Source organism: Aphelocoma coerulescens, chromosome 5, assembly GCF_041296385.1.
Source record: "Aphelocoma coerulescens isolate FSJ_1873_10779 chromosome 5, UR_Acoe_1.0, whole genome shotgun sequence".
In the NCBI taxonomy this organism is placed as follows: domain Eukaryota; kingdom Metazoa; phylum Chordata; class Aves; order Passeriformes; family Corvidae; genus Aphelocoma; species Aphelocoma coerulescens.
The window spans coordinates 30,325,320-30,346,706 of record NC_091019.1 but is presented as its reverse complement, the minus strand read 5'-3'; the positions used below and the strand labels follow the sequence as shown (position 1 = coordinate 30,346,706).

The 21,387-nt window shown below is 41.7% G+C and overlaps 1 protein-coding gene across 1 annotated transcript in view; it reads left to right on the top strand.

The window, feature by feature from the left end:
* Nucleotides 1–6,340: 6,340 nt before the first annotated feature.
* Nucleotides 6,341–21,387, top strand: part of LOC138112053 (uncharacterized) — a 54,386-nt gene continuing 39,339 nt past the window's right edge. Inside the window, 5 exon segments of the mRNA XM_069018741.1 lie at nucleotides 6,341–6,889; nucleotides 8,129–8,218; nucleotides 17,338–17,410; nucleotides 20,616–20,752; nucleotides 21,229–21,360. Coding sequence (XP_068874842.1) covers nucleotides 6,341–6,889; nucleotides 8,129–8,218; nucleotides 17,338–17,410; nucleotides 20,616–20,752; nucleotides 21,229–21,360 — 981 coding nt within the window.

The window sequence follows — 21,387 nt, the reverse complement described above, 5'->3', positions numbered from 1 at the left end:
AAAACCGAAAATGAATTCTTAATTCAAAATGAAATATGAACTTCTAAAAGGCTGAAAAATTCTCTTCCCTCTTGCTATCATGATCTCTCATCCTTCAGTGATTCCTTTATGCCTTGTCTTCCTCTATCCTTTGTTGTCCTTAGTCTCCCATGCTCACCTCGGATGACCTCAGCCCCCTTAGGGGTGCTGTGTCCTTACCCCAGCTGCTCTTCCAGGCCCTCACACCTTCATCCAATTTGCAGCCTGGGTTCAAACCTCTAGTGTGCTGAAATGGCTGTTTACTTGTTGGTGCTCATCAAAGGCTCCCCTCTTTGTGATCTCCATTGCCGAGTCATCTGGTCCCTCTCGGCATTTCCTCTCCTCTGTCCCAGCTCTAACTCCCTCCCAGGCTTCCCTGGTTATCATTATGACAACCCCATTTGTGTGACACATGTGTTTGCTACTTCTCCCAACTGCCCATCTTACAGCTGAGGTTTCAGGCAGCTTCAAGAGCTGCAAATGAAGTTCCTACCCCTGCCATCCGAGTCCTTTGATGACACCAGAGTTCAAGAAGCCTGCCTCTCTCTTCCCATCCCCGCCTTTAACTATACCCCTTTGCTTCTCTTGATGTTTTCTTGTTTTCTGGTTTAACAGTGGGAAGCCCCATTTACTTTCAGTGTGCCACTGAGGCATTCTCTGCTGCACCTGCCAGGGTGTTTGTCCCACCTCCCAGCAGAACACTTGCAGAAGATCCTTGTCATCTGTTCTTGAAGGCCAGCAGGGAAGTTTTGTGTGGCTTTGTCTGTGGGCATTTTTTCTTTCTGGTTCAGCTTTTAATGGGGTATATTTCCTATGCTCTGACTCTGGGCTGTACTGAAGCATTACAAGAACGTAGGTAACAGCTGCAGACGTGGGCATTTGAAAGTGCTTTTTGGTTTTGCAGGTTGGGAGTGTCCCTTTTTACAGGAAAGAGGAATGATTTAATGGAATTATCCCTTCAAGGAAGGAAACTAACTAGAGGGGAGAGAAGCACTGCAAAAATCTAGGTCCATGCTGTATCATGGTGTTAGCACCAGCAGGAGTTAACCTGATTTTTCCTAAATGTTTTATGAGATAGAGCTCTTGGTAGATGTGGTAATAGGAGCTACAAACACTAACATGCTGACCTCCTTAGTTGTAATTAATATGTTTTGCATCTTTTCTGTGTCTGCCTTTTCCTTCTTACCTATTCATTATCTATAGTAAGTGAAGGGATTAGCATGCAATTGCACCTGTGCCCCAGCCCTTCCGATTATCACAAAGGTGCATGAAGAACTGGGCAGCTCAGTGAGCTGACTCAGACCACACGAAACTAAGGAAAGCAGCAGTGGGATTCTTTAACTCCTCACAAGGTGTGTGAGAACTCGGACAGTCCTACTGGGTGAGTGCCACTGAAAAACAGGAGCTAATGGGATGGTTGGCAGCAGCACTTTGTGCTGCTCTGTAGCACAAAGAGTGATCAAATGAGATTATTGCAAACATTCTGAGGGAAGTGAGCTAGTCATCCCTGAGACTACAGGTTGCACCATGTGAGTGATGGGAAATGTGTTTGCCATAGCAGATACAGGAGAACGTGAGTGGTAGAACAGGGCTCCTGTCTTAGAAACCCTGTGCTAAAACCTGCTCACATGTGTGCAATATCCACTGTCTTACTAGAGTGATAATACCACAGAGGAGGCCATCAGGGCCTTATTTCCTCATGCCCTAGTCAACAGTTAAAACAGCTGAGAGTTCTGTGTCATTCATGCCACTGAAGCTTTGTACCTTTGAGTTCCTCCTGAAAGTCTCCCCCTTGTAGGGCTCCCACTGAAGCCCAGCACTCCTGCAGTGTTCATAAAGTACTTCTCCAGCATTCCTCCCACACCTCCAGCTCATGATATCAAAACTCTGGGATATGATGTCTTGTCATGTCTCCCATTTTTTCCTCCTTGGGTCCTGAGGTCTCCTTTGCACTCCCTCCAACCCACTATTGCTTATCCCCTTTTCTCCATGCAGCTGGACATCTCATCCAGATGTCATAGCCTGATCCCAGCTGCCCTAATGCTTGTAGTATCCATGCTTGTTCCAAATATGACCAAACCTCCACCATTCAAACCTGAAGCTTCTGGAGGCACAATTACAATACAAAGGCAATATGAGACAAAGGGGAAAGATTAAGAATGATTAAGACAGATTAAGATGGTATGAAACGCAAGGAGGGAGAAACAATAGAAGGAAAAAACAAATTATAATACCTGAGAAAAAGTGAAAAATGGAATTTTAGCTATGATGTATTCAGATGAACAAAGAAAGAAAACACACACTTTGAAACTCAAGAAGTCAATGGTAAAGAAAATATGTCAGGGAATGGAAAGAGGAAAATAAAAAGGAAATTGAGAACTAAAAGGTGGTGGAGATACTTTATCTCCATTTTAAATATATATATCACTCTATTTTTTTCAAGCAGTTTTGATAGGCTGGTCCTTTAAAAAGAATAGCAACTAAAAATCTCTAATCTAGAAAATGTCATGGCACTAAGTCTTAATGCTGAGGTTCTGACCATCTGGGCTTACAGATATCTGATATGCACACTGTGAGTACTTCCTAGCTGTCAGCTCTTCTTTTTTTCTGCCCTTAAATACTGGGAAAAGATGGTTCCTTGGCCCCTAGCAGTCTAACTTCCTGCCAACTACTGCTTATTGCAGCCTTCTCTCTCTCAGCTAATAATCTGTATATTAGTTTGCTCCCTTCCTATTTCCTTTATTCTGCTGAGAAAATGGAGCCTCCTTAGAGACTGATAACTATCAGGTAAGGAGCTGCAAGTTTCTACATATATTAATATGTACTCTTAAATCTTGAGCAAGTTGTTTCTTCAATTTTGCAATTTCTGCTATTCAGCTGGATGACACCCAGTCATAAAAGCAAGTCATGCTCCAAATTTCTCCTTGAGCTGCATTTCTTTTAACTTAATATCTACTTTGTAAATATAGGCTATAACTTGGTTTTGACATTTAATAGATGATATGATAGCCTAGAATTTGTTGAAGATTAAATGCTTTGGTCCCACATACAGAAAATAATTCAGAAAATCCTTCACAGATGCTTAACAAACACCTTTTCTGGTCATTCTTAATCTCTAGTCCATAATCTCTGCAGGAGCTGATGGCCTGTAACCCACAGCTGGGTTTGGGCACGAGGAGGAAGGACTGTGGTGGTCATATTGCACTTGTGCTGGTTTTCAGCTCATGGGGATATGATAAACTTGCATGTAGTCTGCAGAAATGTGGATAATGAACAGTGATGCAAAAAACTTTGGGAACTGCTCTTGTAGAACTGTAGTCCTGGGAAATTTTCTCCAAGTACAGAACAACATCCCATAGTGAGAGATCTCCAGGCACAGAGGACTTTTTCACTCTACAGGTAACCACTGAGGGCTGTACATTTGCAACATGCATAAAATCTGAGAGAGATAAAACAAGAGTATAAATTTACACTTTGATTAGGCAGCTCTAAGAGTGGTATGGTAAGTTCTGGGCTTTATCCAGTGCATCAGTAACTGTAACATGAAAGAAATGTATACAGGTATTTAACTGTGAGCACAATGATGTACAAAGTCATTAATGATGGTAGCCTCTCTACTGGGACAGGAATACCTCTCAGTATCAGAGGTTTGTTCTAGTTATATGCTAGATGCATACAAATGCTGGTGCATCTATACAATGGATATAAAGTATGATCTTAACAAGAATACATTCTAGTACTTTTAAACTTTTTGGTTTAAAATTCATTTCCCAGAAGATTCATGCTTACTTGTTTCAGGGGTAAGATAACCAACAGCAGTAATTCCCCTGTCTCCTGTGAGTTTTCCCTCCTGCTCCACATCTCCTTCCTTCACTAACTGCACAAGTGATGGCCTAAGACACCACTCCTCTCCTGCAGGAAGAGGACATAGCTGAGCCAGAACTCCCATCTGACTTTGCTCTCCAGTGCTGGTTTTTTGTATAGAAGTATTTATATGTCTGAGAGTAGGGAGGTGGCTGCAGCCAGTCCTGGTTGTGCTTCCACCTTTTTAGAATAATCTCAGGCTCACTTTGCCTGGCCTGTTCAAGGCTGGGCAAACATATATTGTTGCAAGGCATTTAGCAGTACACTGGTTTTCAATGGTTTTGGTCCAGTCCAGGACTGGGATTAAAAGGAATCACAAAGCTACATTTGAACTTGTTGAAAATTTTAAGTTTGTAGTGTAGCTCCATTTTTCTACAGCTTGTCTCTGCAGTCAGATGTAATACAGGTACCTCTGCCAAGTGAGTGATGCTTCTTCAAACCACATTGTAAGATGAGTAAGAAACAAGCAGTAGAGGAAGTACAAGGTTGTGCTGGTTTTGGCACATTCTGTGTGATAAGCAGGTAAGACTGTGATACCACTACACTAAAGGAGTAGTGTGCAATTTGCTGCTCGGGCAACTACATCTACATCTTTGAAACAGCTGGGTGATTTTCCTTCACCTATCCTTAAATGACTGAAACACGTAATGTAACGAAAATATTTCCACTTGAAGCATCTGCTTTTCATTGTCCAAGTTGAAACCATGCATCTTCGTACATTGAGATTTTAAATGAGATAGCACTAGGTCAGTTGTTAATGAGAACCTTGCAGTTTTCTTTCTTTATGGTGTTCCCTGTGGAGTGACTCAGATGGGAGCAGAGCACCTTGATTTAGCTGAAGGCTGTACAGATCATTATAGATAGCCAAGTGTGCCTGTAATGGGGAATTCACTCTGCAGACATGGAAGTCTGTACACAGAATTAATCTTTCTTCTCCACAGGCTTCCTTGAGGACAGAGAATCACAGCTTTCTTCAGGTTCACCAACTTTAGAGGGATTTCTTTCACTCATCATCAGTTATGCTAATGGTTCTCTGAACTAACCAGCCTTGGAGAAGTTGTTCTGCTCTAATGACAGGTATCCTGGTATTTTTAGTATCCCATGGCAGGTCTTCCAAGGTCAACCAGGTCTTCTGTTCTGACCAGATTAAAAGAAAAAAAGAAAAGAAAAAAAAAAAAAAAGATGCTTGTTCTCTAAATTAATCTGCAAAAGGAGTTCTCCAGGATGTAGCTCAGAGTGTCCGTGACCTGAGGCCAAAAGATGCTCCTGTACTTCCAGTGTGGGCAGAGCTACTTTTCATGCTGGGAATGCAGATGCTATGACACAGCCTACTGTTACTGGAGCTTCTAGTTTGTTATTCATTTGTTTTTCTGTGTTTGAAGATGGTAATTTTTACTGGGTAAGCCTGAAGATGTTCATCTGCTCTTTTGTTCATGTTCTTTGGTTGAACAAATCTCTGTAAAATAAAAGTGATAAAACTTAACCACTGGATACTGTATTCCATTCATCTTGACAGGAGTTTCCCACAGTTGTCATTTAAAGTCCAACTGCCTTTCTCTGGAAAATAACTCTTATCTGCTTTGCACAGCTATTACATATTTTCTTGTGCCTTTCTTGCCGTATTTAAGGTACTGCTGGGTGCAGCAGTAATCCTGGGTCATGCCTCGAGCCATAGGCACTGACTTCAAGACTTCTGTTACCCTCTGCAAGCATCCACCTCCTTCTTCCCTGCTGTCTTATCACACTCAATCCAGTGCTGCTGCTCCCAGCACATCGATCACCTCCTCTACTTACAGCTCACCTTTGCAAAATGAAGCCCCGGCCCTGTACCCACACCTTGGCCTCTCTCCCCTGGGAAGAAGGAACGGAGCAGCCCAGGAGGGGCTGGGAGCTGCATGTCCATGCAGTGATCTGTCAGGTAATGGGGATGGCCCTCTCCAGGGGTTACTCCATGGCACAGGGCACTGCCCCTTTGCAGGCACTGAGCTCAGGTTCCCCCACCTGTGAGGAGGCTTTCACCAAAGTGCACAGGGCTGTGCCAGCACACAGGAAAGTCACTGCCAGTTATTTACATGCACAGGCCTTTTTCAGGATCCAGTTTCCCACACAGGAGATGTCCCTGCTCAGGGCAGGGAAGAAGTGGGTTTTAAGGAGCAGGCCTCAGTGGCAGTGCCCTCCGTGCTGGGACTCTGCGCACACAGAAAAGGGTGGCAGCAGTGCAGGACCTGTGGGGCAGGTGCAGGCTGGGAGAGGTTCCCAGCCAGAGGAAGGCACCACATTCCTTCTGGCTGTTGTGCTTGTGCTGTAAGGTCTTCCCTGGAGCAGTCTATCCTTGGTGCTCCACTGTCTTTGGCAGTGGGAGGGGAGTCCTTCACTTAGAGAGATGAGATGGGTGGGGCCTCAAGTCATTTTATAAAATAACAAGTCATTGACTCCCACAGGAACACATCCTGCAAACATGTCTTGGGAAGTGCTGCCAGTGGAGGTACCAGGAGCAGATACTGAAAATGTGTCTCTAGATCTGCTGCCTACAGAGGTGCCACGAATAGATCCTGAAAATATATCTCTCGAATTGCTGCCTGTGGAGGTGCCAGGAGTAGACCCTGAAAGCATGTCTAAAGGATTCCTGCCCGTGGAGATGCCAGGAGTAGATCCTGAAAGCATGTCTAAAGGATTCCTGCCCGTGGAGGTGCCAGGAGTAGATCCTGAAAGCATGTCTAAAGGATCCCTGCCCATGGAGGAGCCAGGAGTATATCCTGAAAACATGTCAAAAGGATTCCTGCCCATGGAGGAGCCAGGAGTATATCCTGACAACATGTCAAAAGGATTCCCGCCCATGGAGGAGCCAGGAGTATATCCTGACAACATGTCAAAAGGATTCCTGCCCATGGAGAAGCCAGAAGTAAATCCTGCAAATATGTCTCAAGAATTGCTGCCCATGGAGGTGCCAGAAACACTTTATTACATGAAATCAGGAAAGACCATGATGCCATCAGATGCACTAGAGGTAAGAAAAAAAGCTTTAAAGTTTCGCTTAAGGTCCTCTGCATTTGAAAGAAAACAAAATCCTGCTTTGTGGGTGTGTTTGTATTCAAGCTAGCATACGAATTTTCTGTCTGATGGAACTATACAGCAGTTCCTCTACCTGAAGGAGTTTAAGGTGACATTTTCGCTACAAGGCTGTCAGTGGCAAAAGTCCTCCTGAATCCACTGGAGCCAAAGATCTCATCTTCATAGACAAAATGAGAGAAGTCAGAGTAGTATGGGGACAGAAAAAGATAAGAAAGGGGAAAAAATGAATGGGGAGGGAAACTTGCTCTGGGGGACTGAATTATCAGCCTTTTTTCTTCTGCACTTAAATATTACTTTTATTAAAAACTTCGTATTTCTGTATAAATAGCAAGATTTTGACATGTATAATAATGTGTCAAACCCATTTTTTTTGCTATTGAAAATGGGATAAGGACAGGATAGAGACCAGGAATAGAGAATTGAATTTCACCTACACATTCCCTTTTGGGTTCTGAATTTTTTCATTTTGCTTTGCATTCTCTGTATTGTTTCAAGATTTGCATTTAGTTTTAGCTGTAGTACATAATGCATTGTTCTGTGTGCTCCCTGACTGGATGAAGGTGCACCACTTCAGGAAGTGCTTTGGAAACAGAAACAGAATATTTTCAACATTTTCTTGGAGAAACTGTTCTTTAATGGTGCTCTACAAAGTGCTTCAAAAGGGGGCACCCTAAATTGTAGAAGTATTTTGGAACTTCTCTTTCCTGAAAAAGATCAAAACATTAGATCTAAAATTTTGCAACTGCAATGTTTCACATTCTATGTTCAAACTCACAGAAGATACTCTGGGGTATTTTAAACCAAGGTTTAATATTGCTAAGAGCAGGAGCAGATAGCCAAAAGAACACATTCAAAAAAAAGGCAAACCTTTTTCACAGAATAATTGCAGAGACACCTTCTGGGTATTTTACAGCTGTGATGGTCTTTCTTCACTGACTTATTGAAAGGGTACCCCTTGGGTACACATGGATTTTGTGCCAGTGTGCCCCAAAACATGTGGTGGTTTGTTCATTAATCTGAGTGCGATAACACAGCTGGGTGTAACCAACAGCCCTTCTAATCGAGGTTTCATCAGAAATTGTTGCAAGTAGAAATTAATTATCTATTGTGATTATGCTGCTGCTGTTGTTTTAGTGTCACCAATTATTGTTTCTTTCTTTCTTTCTTTCTTCAGGATGAAAACTCAGGCTTCAATCCCTTGGGAGATGGTGAACAGCAAAAAAGGAGCGATGACAGTACTGTGCCAGACCAAGGTGATTTCAAGGTATTAAGAACAAGAGAATTTAGAACCAAAGAGTGCTAAGGGTTTTGTTTTTCTCAAAAGGGGAGAAGGCTCATGTAGATAAAGAATGATGGCAGCAGCTTGAGTGTTGCGAGGGAAACGCCCCTAAGTCTATTGTTTGAATCATTTTATTCCTCTTACGTTTATGATTTTCATAGAATCATAGAATGGTTTGGGTTGGAAGGCACCTTTAAAGGTCATCTTGTTCCAAATTCCTGCAATGAGCAGGGACACCTTCAAGTAGACCAGGTGGCTCAGTTTCCCTAATTGCTTGTTTTATTTCTCTGTTACATTTTATTTGGAGCAGGCTGAATAGCTAGTATTTTAATCTCTCACTTACTTGTAAAGAAATCCACTGGTGAACTTTCTGTTCCACAATACTTTTTGTAACTGAAATGGCCAAAAGTGACAGTGAGGCATGCCCTGCTGCAATGGCTTCAGTAGCGTGATCTCCATCCTCGCAATTTATGAGGAAGTCCTGCACTATTGAACCCTGATCCTTCACCAATTCTGTGCTCCATCAGGAAAGAAACTGTAGTGGGATTTGGTAAAAGGAGTGATGATTGTGATGCCATGATGATTTTTTGCCATTTCTTTTATACTCCTTTTTTACTGTTTTATAACTTCTGTATTCTTAGTGGGTTTTTTTTGCCTACATTCTTGGACTTGTTTGTCAAGCTAGGAGACTAAACATTTTAGAAGCTTCATAGTTAGGGATCAGAAAGCCCCAGACCCCAAGGTCCTCTCCAGAACACATTCTGTAAACTGAGATAGAACCATCCAGGGGAAGGTTCCTTGGGGAGGGGGGCTCATTCAATCCTCTCATTGAGGAATTTTAGATAAATATGCTAATTAGTAAGACCTAGAATGTTATACTCGATCTATCATGGGTGTGCATTGCAGTGTGCATTTCAGTGCATTCGACCTGGATGTGTGCACCTAAAGATCTTTAAAATAAATACTGAGGTAAAACCCCTTTTCCCCTTCTACCCATGTTTGATTCTTGATTTTAAGACCTGGAAAAGGCATCACTTGAATGTGCTAGGGCTATTTCTTGTGCATGAGTGTCAGTCAAAGATTTTTTTTTTGTTAGAAATTACTGGTTTGGGTGGGAGTTCTCATTCTGCTACTGTGCAGTGAGTCTGGGCATTATTTCCTATCTGTCAATAGAGAAGTTCAAGAGTGATTAATATAAAAATTTTGTCCCATGAAGTACCTGCTTCTGAGGCAGAGAGTTCTGTGAAAAATTCTTGCTATAATCCATGCAGACAAGTTCTACTGAGGCAAAATGAAGCTGAAAAGGAGCTTTATCTGAAAGTTGAAGTCATATTGGGAACAGGCAGACAGGTGAGCTTTGTGGTAAGCTACTTACCAGGTAGTTCTGCTGCAATTTGGGTGCTCACAATTAAACAAATTTTTATTCATATTCACAATACTTTTTGTTTATTCACATGCACTCTTCAAAGTTTAGCTGTTGTGTTTTCCCAGCATTAGGATAATTATTATTTAAAAAAAAAAATTATTGGTTTTAAAAGATTATACTGTATTTTCACAGGATATATCCTATAATAAGTCTAGGGTCTTTGTGGCATTTCATCTTGCAAATATTTAGGTTACAATGTCTAGTACCTACAGCCTGGGGAGATACTAAAATTCTGGACCATGTCTAGGATGAAGAATTCTGTAGGTAGGATGAAGAATTCTGTAGGTAGTAAAAGCAGGCTGAAAAAAATTATTGATCCATTTTTTGGTATCATATCTGTTCCTTACAAGGAGTCAGGAACTTAAAAGCATGATGAGAGAAAGAAAAAAGATTTAAGCTCCTGGGTTATAATTACTTATGATAATTATACATATGAGAAGTAATTTCTTGTCTCCATTTCCTAATCACACACAGTGATGTGTTTGTTTTTCCTTTGTGTGCTCAGGATATAGACTTAGATCAAAGACATGTAAGGGTCAGGAAGTTTCAAGGGGACAGGCAGGACAGTAGTGGACCAAAATAATCATCTGATATATTCATAACCTTCTTCTAGACCACTGTATTGCCCCTGTCTCACACTGAAGGATTATTTTTTACATTTTAAAATTCCAAAATTCACGACAATGCCTTGGTGATGGACTGAGTTGCTCTTGCATGTGGTTACAGAGGCACTGTTTTTGTCTGTGTTTGAATACCACACACTGTCCTAGGCACTTGCATGATCATTACTTGACTACATCAACAATCATATGTTCATGTGAAGGATGCAGATACATTTTTCTCCCCTCCTAAATGTTTCTCAAATATTAATTCTTCATCACTGAAACTACCAGAAGACTTAAATATGGGGGTCTCTGCCTGCTCAGAGGGATTGTCTGTGAGAAAACTATGACAGCATTTCCCAGCAACTGCATGTGTCTTTACACCAACATGCTGATTTTTATCTGCATTAAGAAATCTGTGTTATTTGGGCCTTGGCTGGTGCTTAGCCCCATGCTAAAGCAACAGGCAGAGCCAGCTCTGGTGTTTCAAACATCAGTGTTTATCCCAAAATATTTGAGGATTGCAGCAGGTCTCGTATAATAATGCATGTGAGGGAAGGGGAGGGGAGCAATTGGATGCATAGTTCTAAATTCATCATGACCCATGTTTTAATAAGGCTAAGATGCATCACATATCAGGTCAAGTCATACCTCATTTCCCTGCCAGACATGGGCTTCTTGTTCTTTCAGGGTTTGTGCAGGTGGGAGAGCTGCAGACCTTTAATGGAAGAGGTGCAGGCTAAGCTCTCACCCCTGTGCAAAGCAGGAGCTCAGGCTTCTGCTGGGTTTTGGAAGTTGGAAGCAGCTCTTGAGATCATGGAAAGAGTGGGGAGCTGCCACACTGTAGAGCAAGATAAGGAGCAAGTTGTGACATCTGCTTCTAGTGCAGGTCGGGCTCGGTAATGTGAACAGGAGCTGAGGCAGGCAGGAGGGCTGGGTCCCCGCTGGCACCAGGCTCTTTGGCATGGGCTCCTTGACTGCCAAAAGGGCCAGAGCCTGCTGTCAGGAACAGCTCCAGCCCCAGGCTCAGCAGCAACTGGAAAGGCAGGAATCAACAGTTCCTGAGCCACCCCCAGCCCCACAGTGCTTGCAGCAGCATGGCTCCAGCAGCAGCTCTGCTCACCTGCAGAAGCTGTTCTGAGCCCAGGCACCTCCTCTGCCACCCCGAGTGGTGGTATGGAGATGCCTAAAGTACAGACTGCTGGAATTACATGTTCCAGCACACCTCCCACTTCAAAAATGAACCTCATAAAATCAAATGAGGCCACTTCCCATCAGGTCAAAACTTTGAAATATGGTTTGTCTAATCCATATTTGACATCAAAAATGCAAAACATCTGTACCTGAGATAGAGATATGTGCCCTTGAGAATCAGTGGTCAGAAACAGAGATTTTCAGAGTGTGATGCATGTCCTGTGGTAACGTCTACCTTAGGATGAGAATCCAGAAATGTTCAATAGCTGTCAGATGTATACATTAATTTTACAGCTATCTGGAATTAGGTGTAAAGAGTCTCAGCCCTCAGGTGGTTCATGCTTAGATGGTTCTTTCTGTCATATTTGTTCTGCTTGGAGAGGGCAAAACACTACAAAAGGGCACTGGGTTTTTTTTACAGATGGACTATCCTATTGCTCTGGATATAGTTTTGCATATGGAAATAATTTTGAACATGCAGTTGAACAGTTTAAGTTTTCAAATAGACCTATTTTTCAAAATCTGAAGAAGTCTGGTTGTCAAACATCTGCAAACACTAAAAGGTGAAGGTAATGTAAACAGTACTGAAAGGGCTATGCACGTAGCCTGAGTTATCAAACAAATAAAACATCTCTGCAGATTTATATAATAAGTAATAGAAATAATAAATAAATAATGCATGTATTTATTCATTAAATATAATTATACATCTCTGCATTGATGGGATCACGTTGCAGTGAGAGTATCCATGTTGCGTTGATCACAATTTGAAGTTTTGCTTTTTGGAAATGTCTGTCAACCACAGTATAATGTGCACAGTCTCATTTCTCAAAAGTTTTCTGAGTCCCATGATGGATATATGTATGAAGAAGCAATTACCTGAAGGATACAATTCTTGTGACCTTGCATATACCTGTCATGCTCCTGTGGACACGGAAAAATTTCCCCTGCTGGAACCAGGGTTACTGTGGCTGTATCCCTGAAAGGGGCTTTTCCATCTGGATGTGGGCATTTTTAATTCATCGATATCCAACCAAGAATTCTGCTAATCCTGGTGAAAAGGTGGTCAGATTAGAAGAAGAAGATATGCTACTAATAAAACCCATGAAACACACAGCCTGTGAAAATCACCACTGTGGCAGCAGTGATCACCAGCATCCCCAGCTCACGCACAGCCCCACAGCCCTTGGTTGAGGTGCCCAGCCCCAATGCCTGGAGGAGGTGAAGGAAGGAAGCAATTAGAGCATCTTTTCCATCATGGGGCCTGATTTTGTCAAGAATGAGGAAGCTTCAGAGAGGTGGCCAAGGGCAGCAGGTCTGGGCAGCCTGCCATGGGGGATCCCGGCACATCCCACAGCATCCCATGGCTGTAGCAGGCTGTGGCAGGGATTGGTGAGTGATGTTCACAGCCTGAAGCATCCTGACTGCAACTGTAAAAACCTCACACACAGTCTTCAAGGAGACCTGACTCTCAGACAGCTCAAGGTAGACTTTCACACACCACCAGCTCTAGATGCACCATCGGCAGGGAATGATTTGGTCCCTGGCCACCATCTAGTTAAATTAGCACCTGGAGATGAAGAAAGGAGTGCCCTGCAACATCCTGGGAGTGATTTCATCTCAGCAGAATCCTTCTCCAGGCCAGGAATGCAGGAGTACCTTAGACAAGGCAAGGAAGCTATCTTTGCCAGGAAAGGCTGCTGAGCTAGTAGATGACATAGAAACACAGAGGAATTATTGCGTGATTGCAGGAAAAATGTGGGGATAGAGAGGAAGTTTTTTTTTATCACATAGATAACACACATTTTTTCAGGTTGGTCTGTAGAAATGGCTTTTTCAGCCACCGTAAAAATAAATTGACTGTCCTAAAGGTATTTTTGAATCTTGTCTGATCTTTGCAGGATGGTGTCTGGAATAGTATGCAGTGCAGTTGCACTGAAATAGGTAATGGTACCAGAGACTGTGGCACATAGTTTTCTTTGCTTCTTCATCACAGTTTTGCACCCAGCATGACAAAGACCATCTACTCATGAGACCAGATGGAAGACACTCCACATTTCATGTAGAAAAGCAGCAGCTGAGTATCTGGTTGGAGGACAGCTGCTTATGGATGATGATACAGTTTTCATACACACAAACTGAATATGATTTTCAGGATCTCTGCATTATTCTTCTGTTAGTTTATAACTGCTTTGGAATAAATACCAATCCAAAAAGAGCAACAATCAAGTCTGAGAATGTGTTGACTGCTCCTGAAGGTTTAAGAGTAAATTCTCCTCTCTGGATCAGTGTTGTTGGATGACTGGTCTCTGTTTTGGGAAGGCAGCTACAATATTCTGCTATCTGATGGAGCATCTATGCTAAACCAAGCACCTAACACTAAAAAAAAAAAAAGAAAAACATTCATCCAGCACACATTTGACTACCACTGTGGAATTGTGTGACTGGGGTAGTCTACAGTAAGTGAAGGGGTGAATGTTCATACTATTGATATCACAAGCTGGAAAGATGTAGCTAGCAATTGTCCATGCTGGAAGAGTCTGTTAGATGAAGAAGCCTGAAGGCTGAAGAAAGAAAGATACTTAGACAAAAGCAAGTAAAAAAAAAAAAAAAGGTAAAGAAGTAGAGTCACCCACTGGTTTCATGGACTCTTGCCTCATTAAGCAGTCCTGCCATTTTAGAGCCACTTGTGATGTGACAGGATGTATTATACAGCTAAACTAGTGGAGTAATTTACAGCAGTGCTTCTTGAAGTGGATGCATGCCACACATACCTGCATCTGAATATGAGCATGACTTTAAAGAGGGCTGGGATAGACCTGCAGAGGCACAAATGTTCCAGGAATGCAGACAGCCTGCATCACCAGAGTACTCATGACAGAGAAATTTCTGTTGCCCAATTCTTACTCCTCAGCTGGGAGAAAGTGGGGATCATTCAGATGACAGAGGAATCCCTTACTTACACCAACATTGTAACTTACTGCCAATTATCATATCATGTTGTTCTTTTTTATGGGAAGCACAATAAAATCAGAAGAAGAGACTATGAGGTCTGTTCTACGTTAGATGGAGCTGCTGTTTGGAAAATCACAGTAAAACTTCATTTCCCTGGGACTTCAGAGAAACTAGCACTGTACACCCTGCTCATGCACTGGCGTCTCAGAGTGCTGTACCACATGCAGCTGTGTTACACACACAGGAGCACAAGTTGGGAAGCACCAAACTGAAGACAAGCTGACAAATTGACAGTTTGCTGTGGCGGAAACCTCTCCATATATGGAACATCATTACATGGCAGCAGCGGTTTTTTTTGTTAAAGATCTCAGGTGTTAAGTAAACAGAATAGCAGAACCTCCGTCTTTTGTTTTATACATGCATGACTGCTATTTTCTTTGTCTCTATAACTAGACCCTAGTACCTAGTCACAGTTGCTATTTAAATAAATTTCTTTTGTTTAAGATGTTGCTGGAATTAATTAAAATAGCAAATCCTCCTGGGAGCAGAAGAACTAGCAAGGCCTGATCACCAGGTGAATTCTACTCTCCCTATTGTCTTTGCTACTGCCACTGGCAGGTGCTGGGGCTGCCAGGACAACTGATGCCTGGCTCCTGCCTTTTCCTCGGGTAACTGGCTGGTGGCATCTGCATCCCTAGTGCAAGCACAGGTCCTGATTTCTGTAGCTTCCGTTAAGCCACTGATTTTTGGGGGTTTTTTTTTGGGTTATTTTTTGGGGGGTTGTTTTTTATTTTTTTTTGGTGAAATTTCAGTAAATCCTTTTGTGAATGCTGCATCTCTGAGAATTGATTTCCCCATGCCACATAGGGAAAATCTGGCTAACATGTTAGAAATTCATTGCATGGGAACCAGGAAGAAGGTGATCAGATGGCAGAAACCATCTAATACTCCTTAAAAAAATCCCAACCCACCTTTTCTCCTATCTAAGAATCTCAAATTGCTTTGCAAATAATAAATTCATTGGTTCTCACTCAAGCAATGCCACTTTTCAGAGGAAGCGTTGCTGGAGATGATCCAGGAGCTGGCAGCACCCTGTGCAATCTCTGGAGACAAATGCCTTCGAGAATTTCCCCCATGTTTATGCAGCTCCTAAGGACCAATGAGTTTCTGCCTTCTAGGGCATATGCTGAGGTGCCTAAGCTCATTCCTAACATGTGAGTGTGGTGATCCACCTTTGCTAATTACCCAGCTGAAAAGAAGGGTAAATTAACAGGGTGTAGAACTGTATTAACATGGTTATACTGTTTCTAAACTCTGAACCACTGTCATTGCACGGGGTAGCTCTGAGGACATATCCTTCCATCAATTGTTTGCAATTTTTGTGGCTTCTGTAAGGTTTTTTCTATTTTGAGAACAATTGAAATAGAAGGTAAATAGATTTCATAGGTTGAATTTCATGAAGAAGCACTAAAAAAAGAAAAAAAGCCATAGAATTCTCGAGATACATTTAAGAGCAGTGGAAACAGCACTGGAAACAGCACTGGTTTTTAAGAACTCTGTAAAAAGATTTTAACATAACATGATATGTTAGAGGAGAGAATAGAGTATTCTAATCACATGTTGGAAAAGTAATTTGTTGTGACGAAAGAGGCATAATTATCATTCCATCTGTAAACAAGGCCCTTTTTCTCTGTTCTCTTGAGAAAAAAAAATTGGTTTTTTTCCAGCTTTTCTACTGTCTTAACATCTATTTCATCTGCTTGTTTATAATTGTTATAGGAAGTCTCTGAAGTGCTATAGAAATAGAAGGATGCTCCTAAATGAGAGGAAACCTGTTGATAAAAATAGTAGTTATCAAAAAGAATGATTTGTGGGGCTCTGCAGTAACCGCTTTTGCAGGTGGAAATGTTTCTAGGAGTGTGAGGAAATAACCATGTGTCACAGCCACAGGAAATGCTGATTTATTTATTGGCTTGGTCAAAATAGTCTTTTGCAGATAGCTCTGAGCCAGAGACAGGTTTATGGAATGAGCCAGCAGGAAATCATCTTCCTTAGATGAAGGAACTCCATTTATCTTCTAATAATAAATAGGAAGAGGTCCCTGCAGCCACAAAACCTGGAGAGACTTGTTTTACAGAAGACTAAGGCTGAGATGTTCAAAGGGAAAAAATGAAGTTAAGCACTTTCAATCTTCAGGGTTTTTTTGGAGGAAGGTGGTATGCTTTATTTTTCTCCAACCCATACCTAACTCTTTAGATCCTAAATCCTCTGGAAACAATTTTCAGCCATTGGCTTATCTCACAGTTGTGATTTACAAAAGCTCACATTACTGTTACTCTTTTCCCCGTACAGTTGTAAATTGAAGGAAATCTATGTTTTTGAAGCAGAAGGCAAAAGCCCCTCTTAAAGAGTGGTGCTTCAGGTTTATCCCATGGGGGTCCGCAACAACTGATATTCTCCACAGCACTTTTTTCAATGCTATGGGACCTCATGGGTGGTTACTAAGGAGATTGACTGTAACTTTGACTAAGACTGATGGCATTTTGACAACTTCATCATGGTGTTCACCAGTGCATTTACTCTGTTCAAGAGACTTACTGTAGTTACGTTTTAGACTAGACTCAGCAGTTTCAGAGCAAGAGGTTTTGCAAGCATCTCACAGGCTGTGTAACTTGTCAGGGATTTATCCCTGTTTTTTTTGCTCTGATGAGCAATCTGGAGTCCAGAGTAACAAAACAAAAAGACAGTGAAATATATAAAATGTTAAGACATTTTTAACAGCAGAAGCTTCATCTGCAGAATAGTGAGATAGCTGACCAAATTTTACCAACTGTATTTGTGTTTTGTGGCACCTGGTTAGTTTGAACATTTGAATTTTTTTCCCACCAAAGGCTTATTCAGACCCCCTTCTCACTGTTCTTCTCCAGATAGAATCCTCTCCTTGTTTCCTGTTGACCGTAAGGATCATCCGGATGAGGAATCTCCAGCGAGTAGATGCATGTAAGTCTTAGTAGATGCATGCCAGTCTTAGTGGTAACTCAGAGAACAGGCAAATTATATCTTTCATAATTTTATAACAACCTTTTCTTAGTGTTTCTGAAATAACCCAGTGTTTATGTAAATTACTTGTTATAAACCAGGTCAGTCCTTGCTGCTTGCTGCTGTTTCATTGTTCTCCCTGTGCTTTCTGACTGGTTTCAAGACTTGAATGTATTTCTGGAGATAAGTACTTTCTCTCAAAGAAAGGAGAGTTTCTGACATAGGTAGATGAAGAAAGACTGCATTCTGTATTTTCAAAAACAAAGGGTAATTCAGCTGGTGGGTTGTAACACCTTGGGAAATATGGCTGGGAGAAGCAAACGTTATCAACCTCCTCAATCTTGGTTCTGACAAAGATGAATTGAAAAGGAAAAAGCTTTTTACAGTCATTACCACCAGGCTAATGCCATCATTAATTACCCTGAAACAACAGTAAAAAAACCAGGCTAACTGAGGGCTGGATGCTTGGTCCTTTCTAACGCTCCTGCAGCAGACTTGCAGTTGTGCAAGAGTGTGAGTCACATGGCAGGAAAGTGGTGGGAAGGGAGTAAGTTGGAAAGGAAAACACCACTGTTTTGTAAAAGAACATGGACTATCCACATGTGCACTGAGGAGAGGTGGTTCACACAAAATAAGACAAGTCAACAGTTTGTTTTGTTTGAGTAACTAGAGCTACGTGACTACCTGTGAAAGGATGCTGAAACTAGTTCGAGAGTGAGCATGGAAGGGAAATTATGTAACCCTCATGATTCTCATGATTCTCCTGTTTCTCTGTAAGCAGCAGTGATTGGCTCTATAATGTCTTGCACAGGAAGAGTCAGGAAAGATTTTCTGAGAGACAAAGATCTGGATTTACCATGCAGTACCATTCCCGTCTTACCCTGTGGTTGTCACATGTTTTTCTGGAAGGTGTATCAGAGGAATTCCCCATGTCACAGCTCTCAGTGAGATCATGTCGCTGGGCTGCATGCTCTGCACCTCCCTGCTGGTCCATGGCTGTGGCACATGTGTGATGATGCAAGAACACAGAAAGGTCTCATCAGGGGCTCATCTCAGATCTTCTGTGTGTCAGGCAACAAGGCAAATAACGAGGCTGTAGAAAGAGATTGTGCAAGCAGAACTGAGGCAATATTTTGCATTAAATACACAGCTGACTAGTTTGGCTGCATCTATTCATATAATTAAGGATTGCTTGATATGCTTTGTATCTTAAAGATACAAGAATGATGAATCACATCAGTAGAATAAAGTACTTGCCAGCCAAACAGCCATCAGTCACTGATCTCCAATGATAAATCCAAAGTCATGTAGTAGTTAAACAAAATCACTTTTAATGCATTTGAAAATCAGTAGCATTGCTTCTAGGTTCTCCAAATATATTTGAATACATATTTTTACAGTTTCAAAATTCTTCAAAGCATTCTTGTCTCCCTGGAATTTCCCAGATTGAAAAAAATAAATAAAAACATTTGAGGAAACAGAATAATGACTGAAACAACTTTTACATCCAGAGGGACTGAATAGGCTACAGTCCTTAAGAGTGGAAGTTAAATTATTTAGGAGGACATGGAAGCTCTTGCTATAAAAAGGAAGAGGCGACAAAGGTGAATAAGGAATCATTTTTCACAATTTTTCAGAAGGAGGCTGAGACAAGAGTAGTGGGAAGGTAGAATTAAAGCAGATGATATTATTCTACAGAAGAACAGTGAAATTGTGGTCAGAACCTTATTTTTAAATCCAAACTAAGATACAAAATGTGAAATAGAGTAGAAAATGAAGAAGGCTAGGGCCTACTGAATATTTTCCAAAAAAACTTTTCCATCACAAGAATTATTTTTTAAATCAGTAGGAATATGATGATTTCTCCACAACTTTTTTTAGAAAAAAATTGACAGAATTAAACTTTTTTGTTGTTGTTTCCACATTATAATGTTAAAAAGTAGAAAACCTATAATTAAGGTGTCTATTGACCTATCATAATTCATATGTCATTTTTCAAGCAGTTCTGAATTTCAGTTTTTCCCTCTCACTTGGACAGAAAAGCAGCAAGGCTTCTTGAACACTTTCAACAGCATAAAATGCAGCCTCCAACCACTTTGAGACAGTCAGTAGCTGTAGGGTGACACTGGGCAAAACCTGGTGGAGAAGGAAAGAAAAGAAGAGAAAAAGGCCTTGTTGCAGACAGGAAAGATTTTGCTTTTCCCCACAGGTCAATGTACAAGCTCTTGTTCCCTTCTCTGCCTGCAAACTCCTTATCTGCTGCTGAAGGATCATCTTCATTCACTGCTGCCATCACTTGTCTCTCTCAAAAGCCTCACATCACAGGACATCCATTCTCAAAGCTAGTTACCTTTTGCATGACATAATATCTGATCTTTTTACTGTTGAAAACAGTGTCAAGAAAGGTTTTCATGGTGCTGAATTACCTTGCATAACCTTCAAGAAGAAACACAGTAAATGGCATTTTTGTCTGTGGCTGTTTGAGATATGCCTAATTTAGGTGCCTATGAGAAAGGGGATGTAAAATCCTTCACTAACTTTCTCCTGGTGCCTTTTGGGAGAAAGACTTGGTCCCTTTCTTCCCGGAGGTGGCAATTGGTTAAATTTCAATGTCTAACTCAATGAGCTCCTTCTGCAGGAAGCCTCTGCCATCTCATACAGCAGGAGTAGTTCTGCAGCTCCTTTCACAAACCCTCACAAAGAAAATCACTGAGGGCAAGGCAGAGATGAAGACCTTTTGCAGTTGTTCTCAAAAAGTGGAGGAGGATCCCAGCCCCTCTAATCAGACAGCAGCTCAGGGTTAGTGTGTGTGTGCATGTGTGTGTGCATGCACACATGAGCACAGGAAAGCTTGTTGGCTGAGAAACTGAAGTGTCTGACTAGAAGAAAAAATGCTCACCCTTTTATTTTAATACACAATATCACTGTTGTCTGTAACTCATGCAAGGAAGAACAGAAACCACCTTCTCTTCTAGGCTATCTTGTGGTCTGTGCTTTTCCCCTCTCAGAAGGGAATCTTAAGGAGAGTTACATTGCATCAGACATTTCTATTTTTAAATAACTTATGCTTATTGTTGGTACCAGTTGCTGCAGTAACCTTTCCAGTGTCCTGCAGCACTGCTGCCTTTGCCATGTTGGCACTAGTTTTGCCTCTCCCCCTCCCCAGTAAGCCAGGCTGATTGCTACGTGTCCTTGTGGCTGCCAACTGCGACGTCTGAAAGGTCGCGCACTAAAACTGTGAGAAATTCCGACAATCCAGTGTGGAACGAAACCTTCTACTTCAGAATCCAGAGCCAGGTCAAGGTAAGGAGCCAAAGTTGTCTGCTTGAAGCAGCCTGAAGATTTTGTATATGTATCTCCTGAACTGTGCCCAGGAATTGTTTAAGAGACAGCACATGATAAAGACTGCTCAAAGCATTGAATAGCAGAGGTGACAGAGTTCCTATGTCTGTTCAATGGTGCTGCATAGGATGGCCAGAAAGTGAGCTCAGTTTTGAAGTTTTAGGGAAATGAGAGACTCTTATGAGTCAGTGCAAGATGGATACAGAATCTGGGAGTTACCTAAGCTGTTGTATACGTATAGCCAATGTATTTTGTTACAGCAATTAAAATGAACTCGGCAAGAATGAATATGCTGTTCAAGTATGTTTTACTAAAGGGGGATGATATTTAATTTCTCAGCTTTTCTTCTCAAGCACATCCTCAGCAATACTTTTTGCCTGGAGCTAATGATGTCCAGCCTGAGAAACTATAAAAAACTCTCCTCCCTGTTTTTACAGAACGTGCTGGAGCTCACAGTGTATGATGAGGATTTTGCTACTCCAGATGACCATCTCCTCTGTGCACTCTTTGATACTGCTAAACTTCCACTTGAAAGGACGGTGATCCTGTACTTCAAGCCTAGCCCAAATGTGAGAGCAGCTAAGCAACTAAAGCAA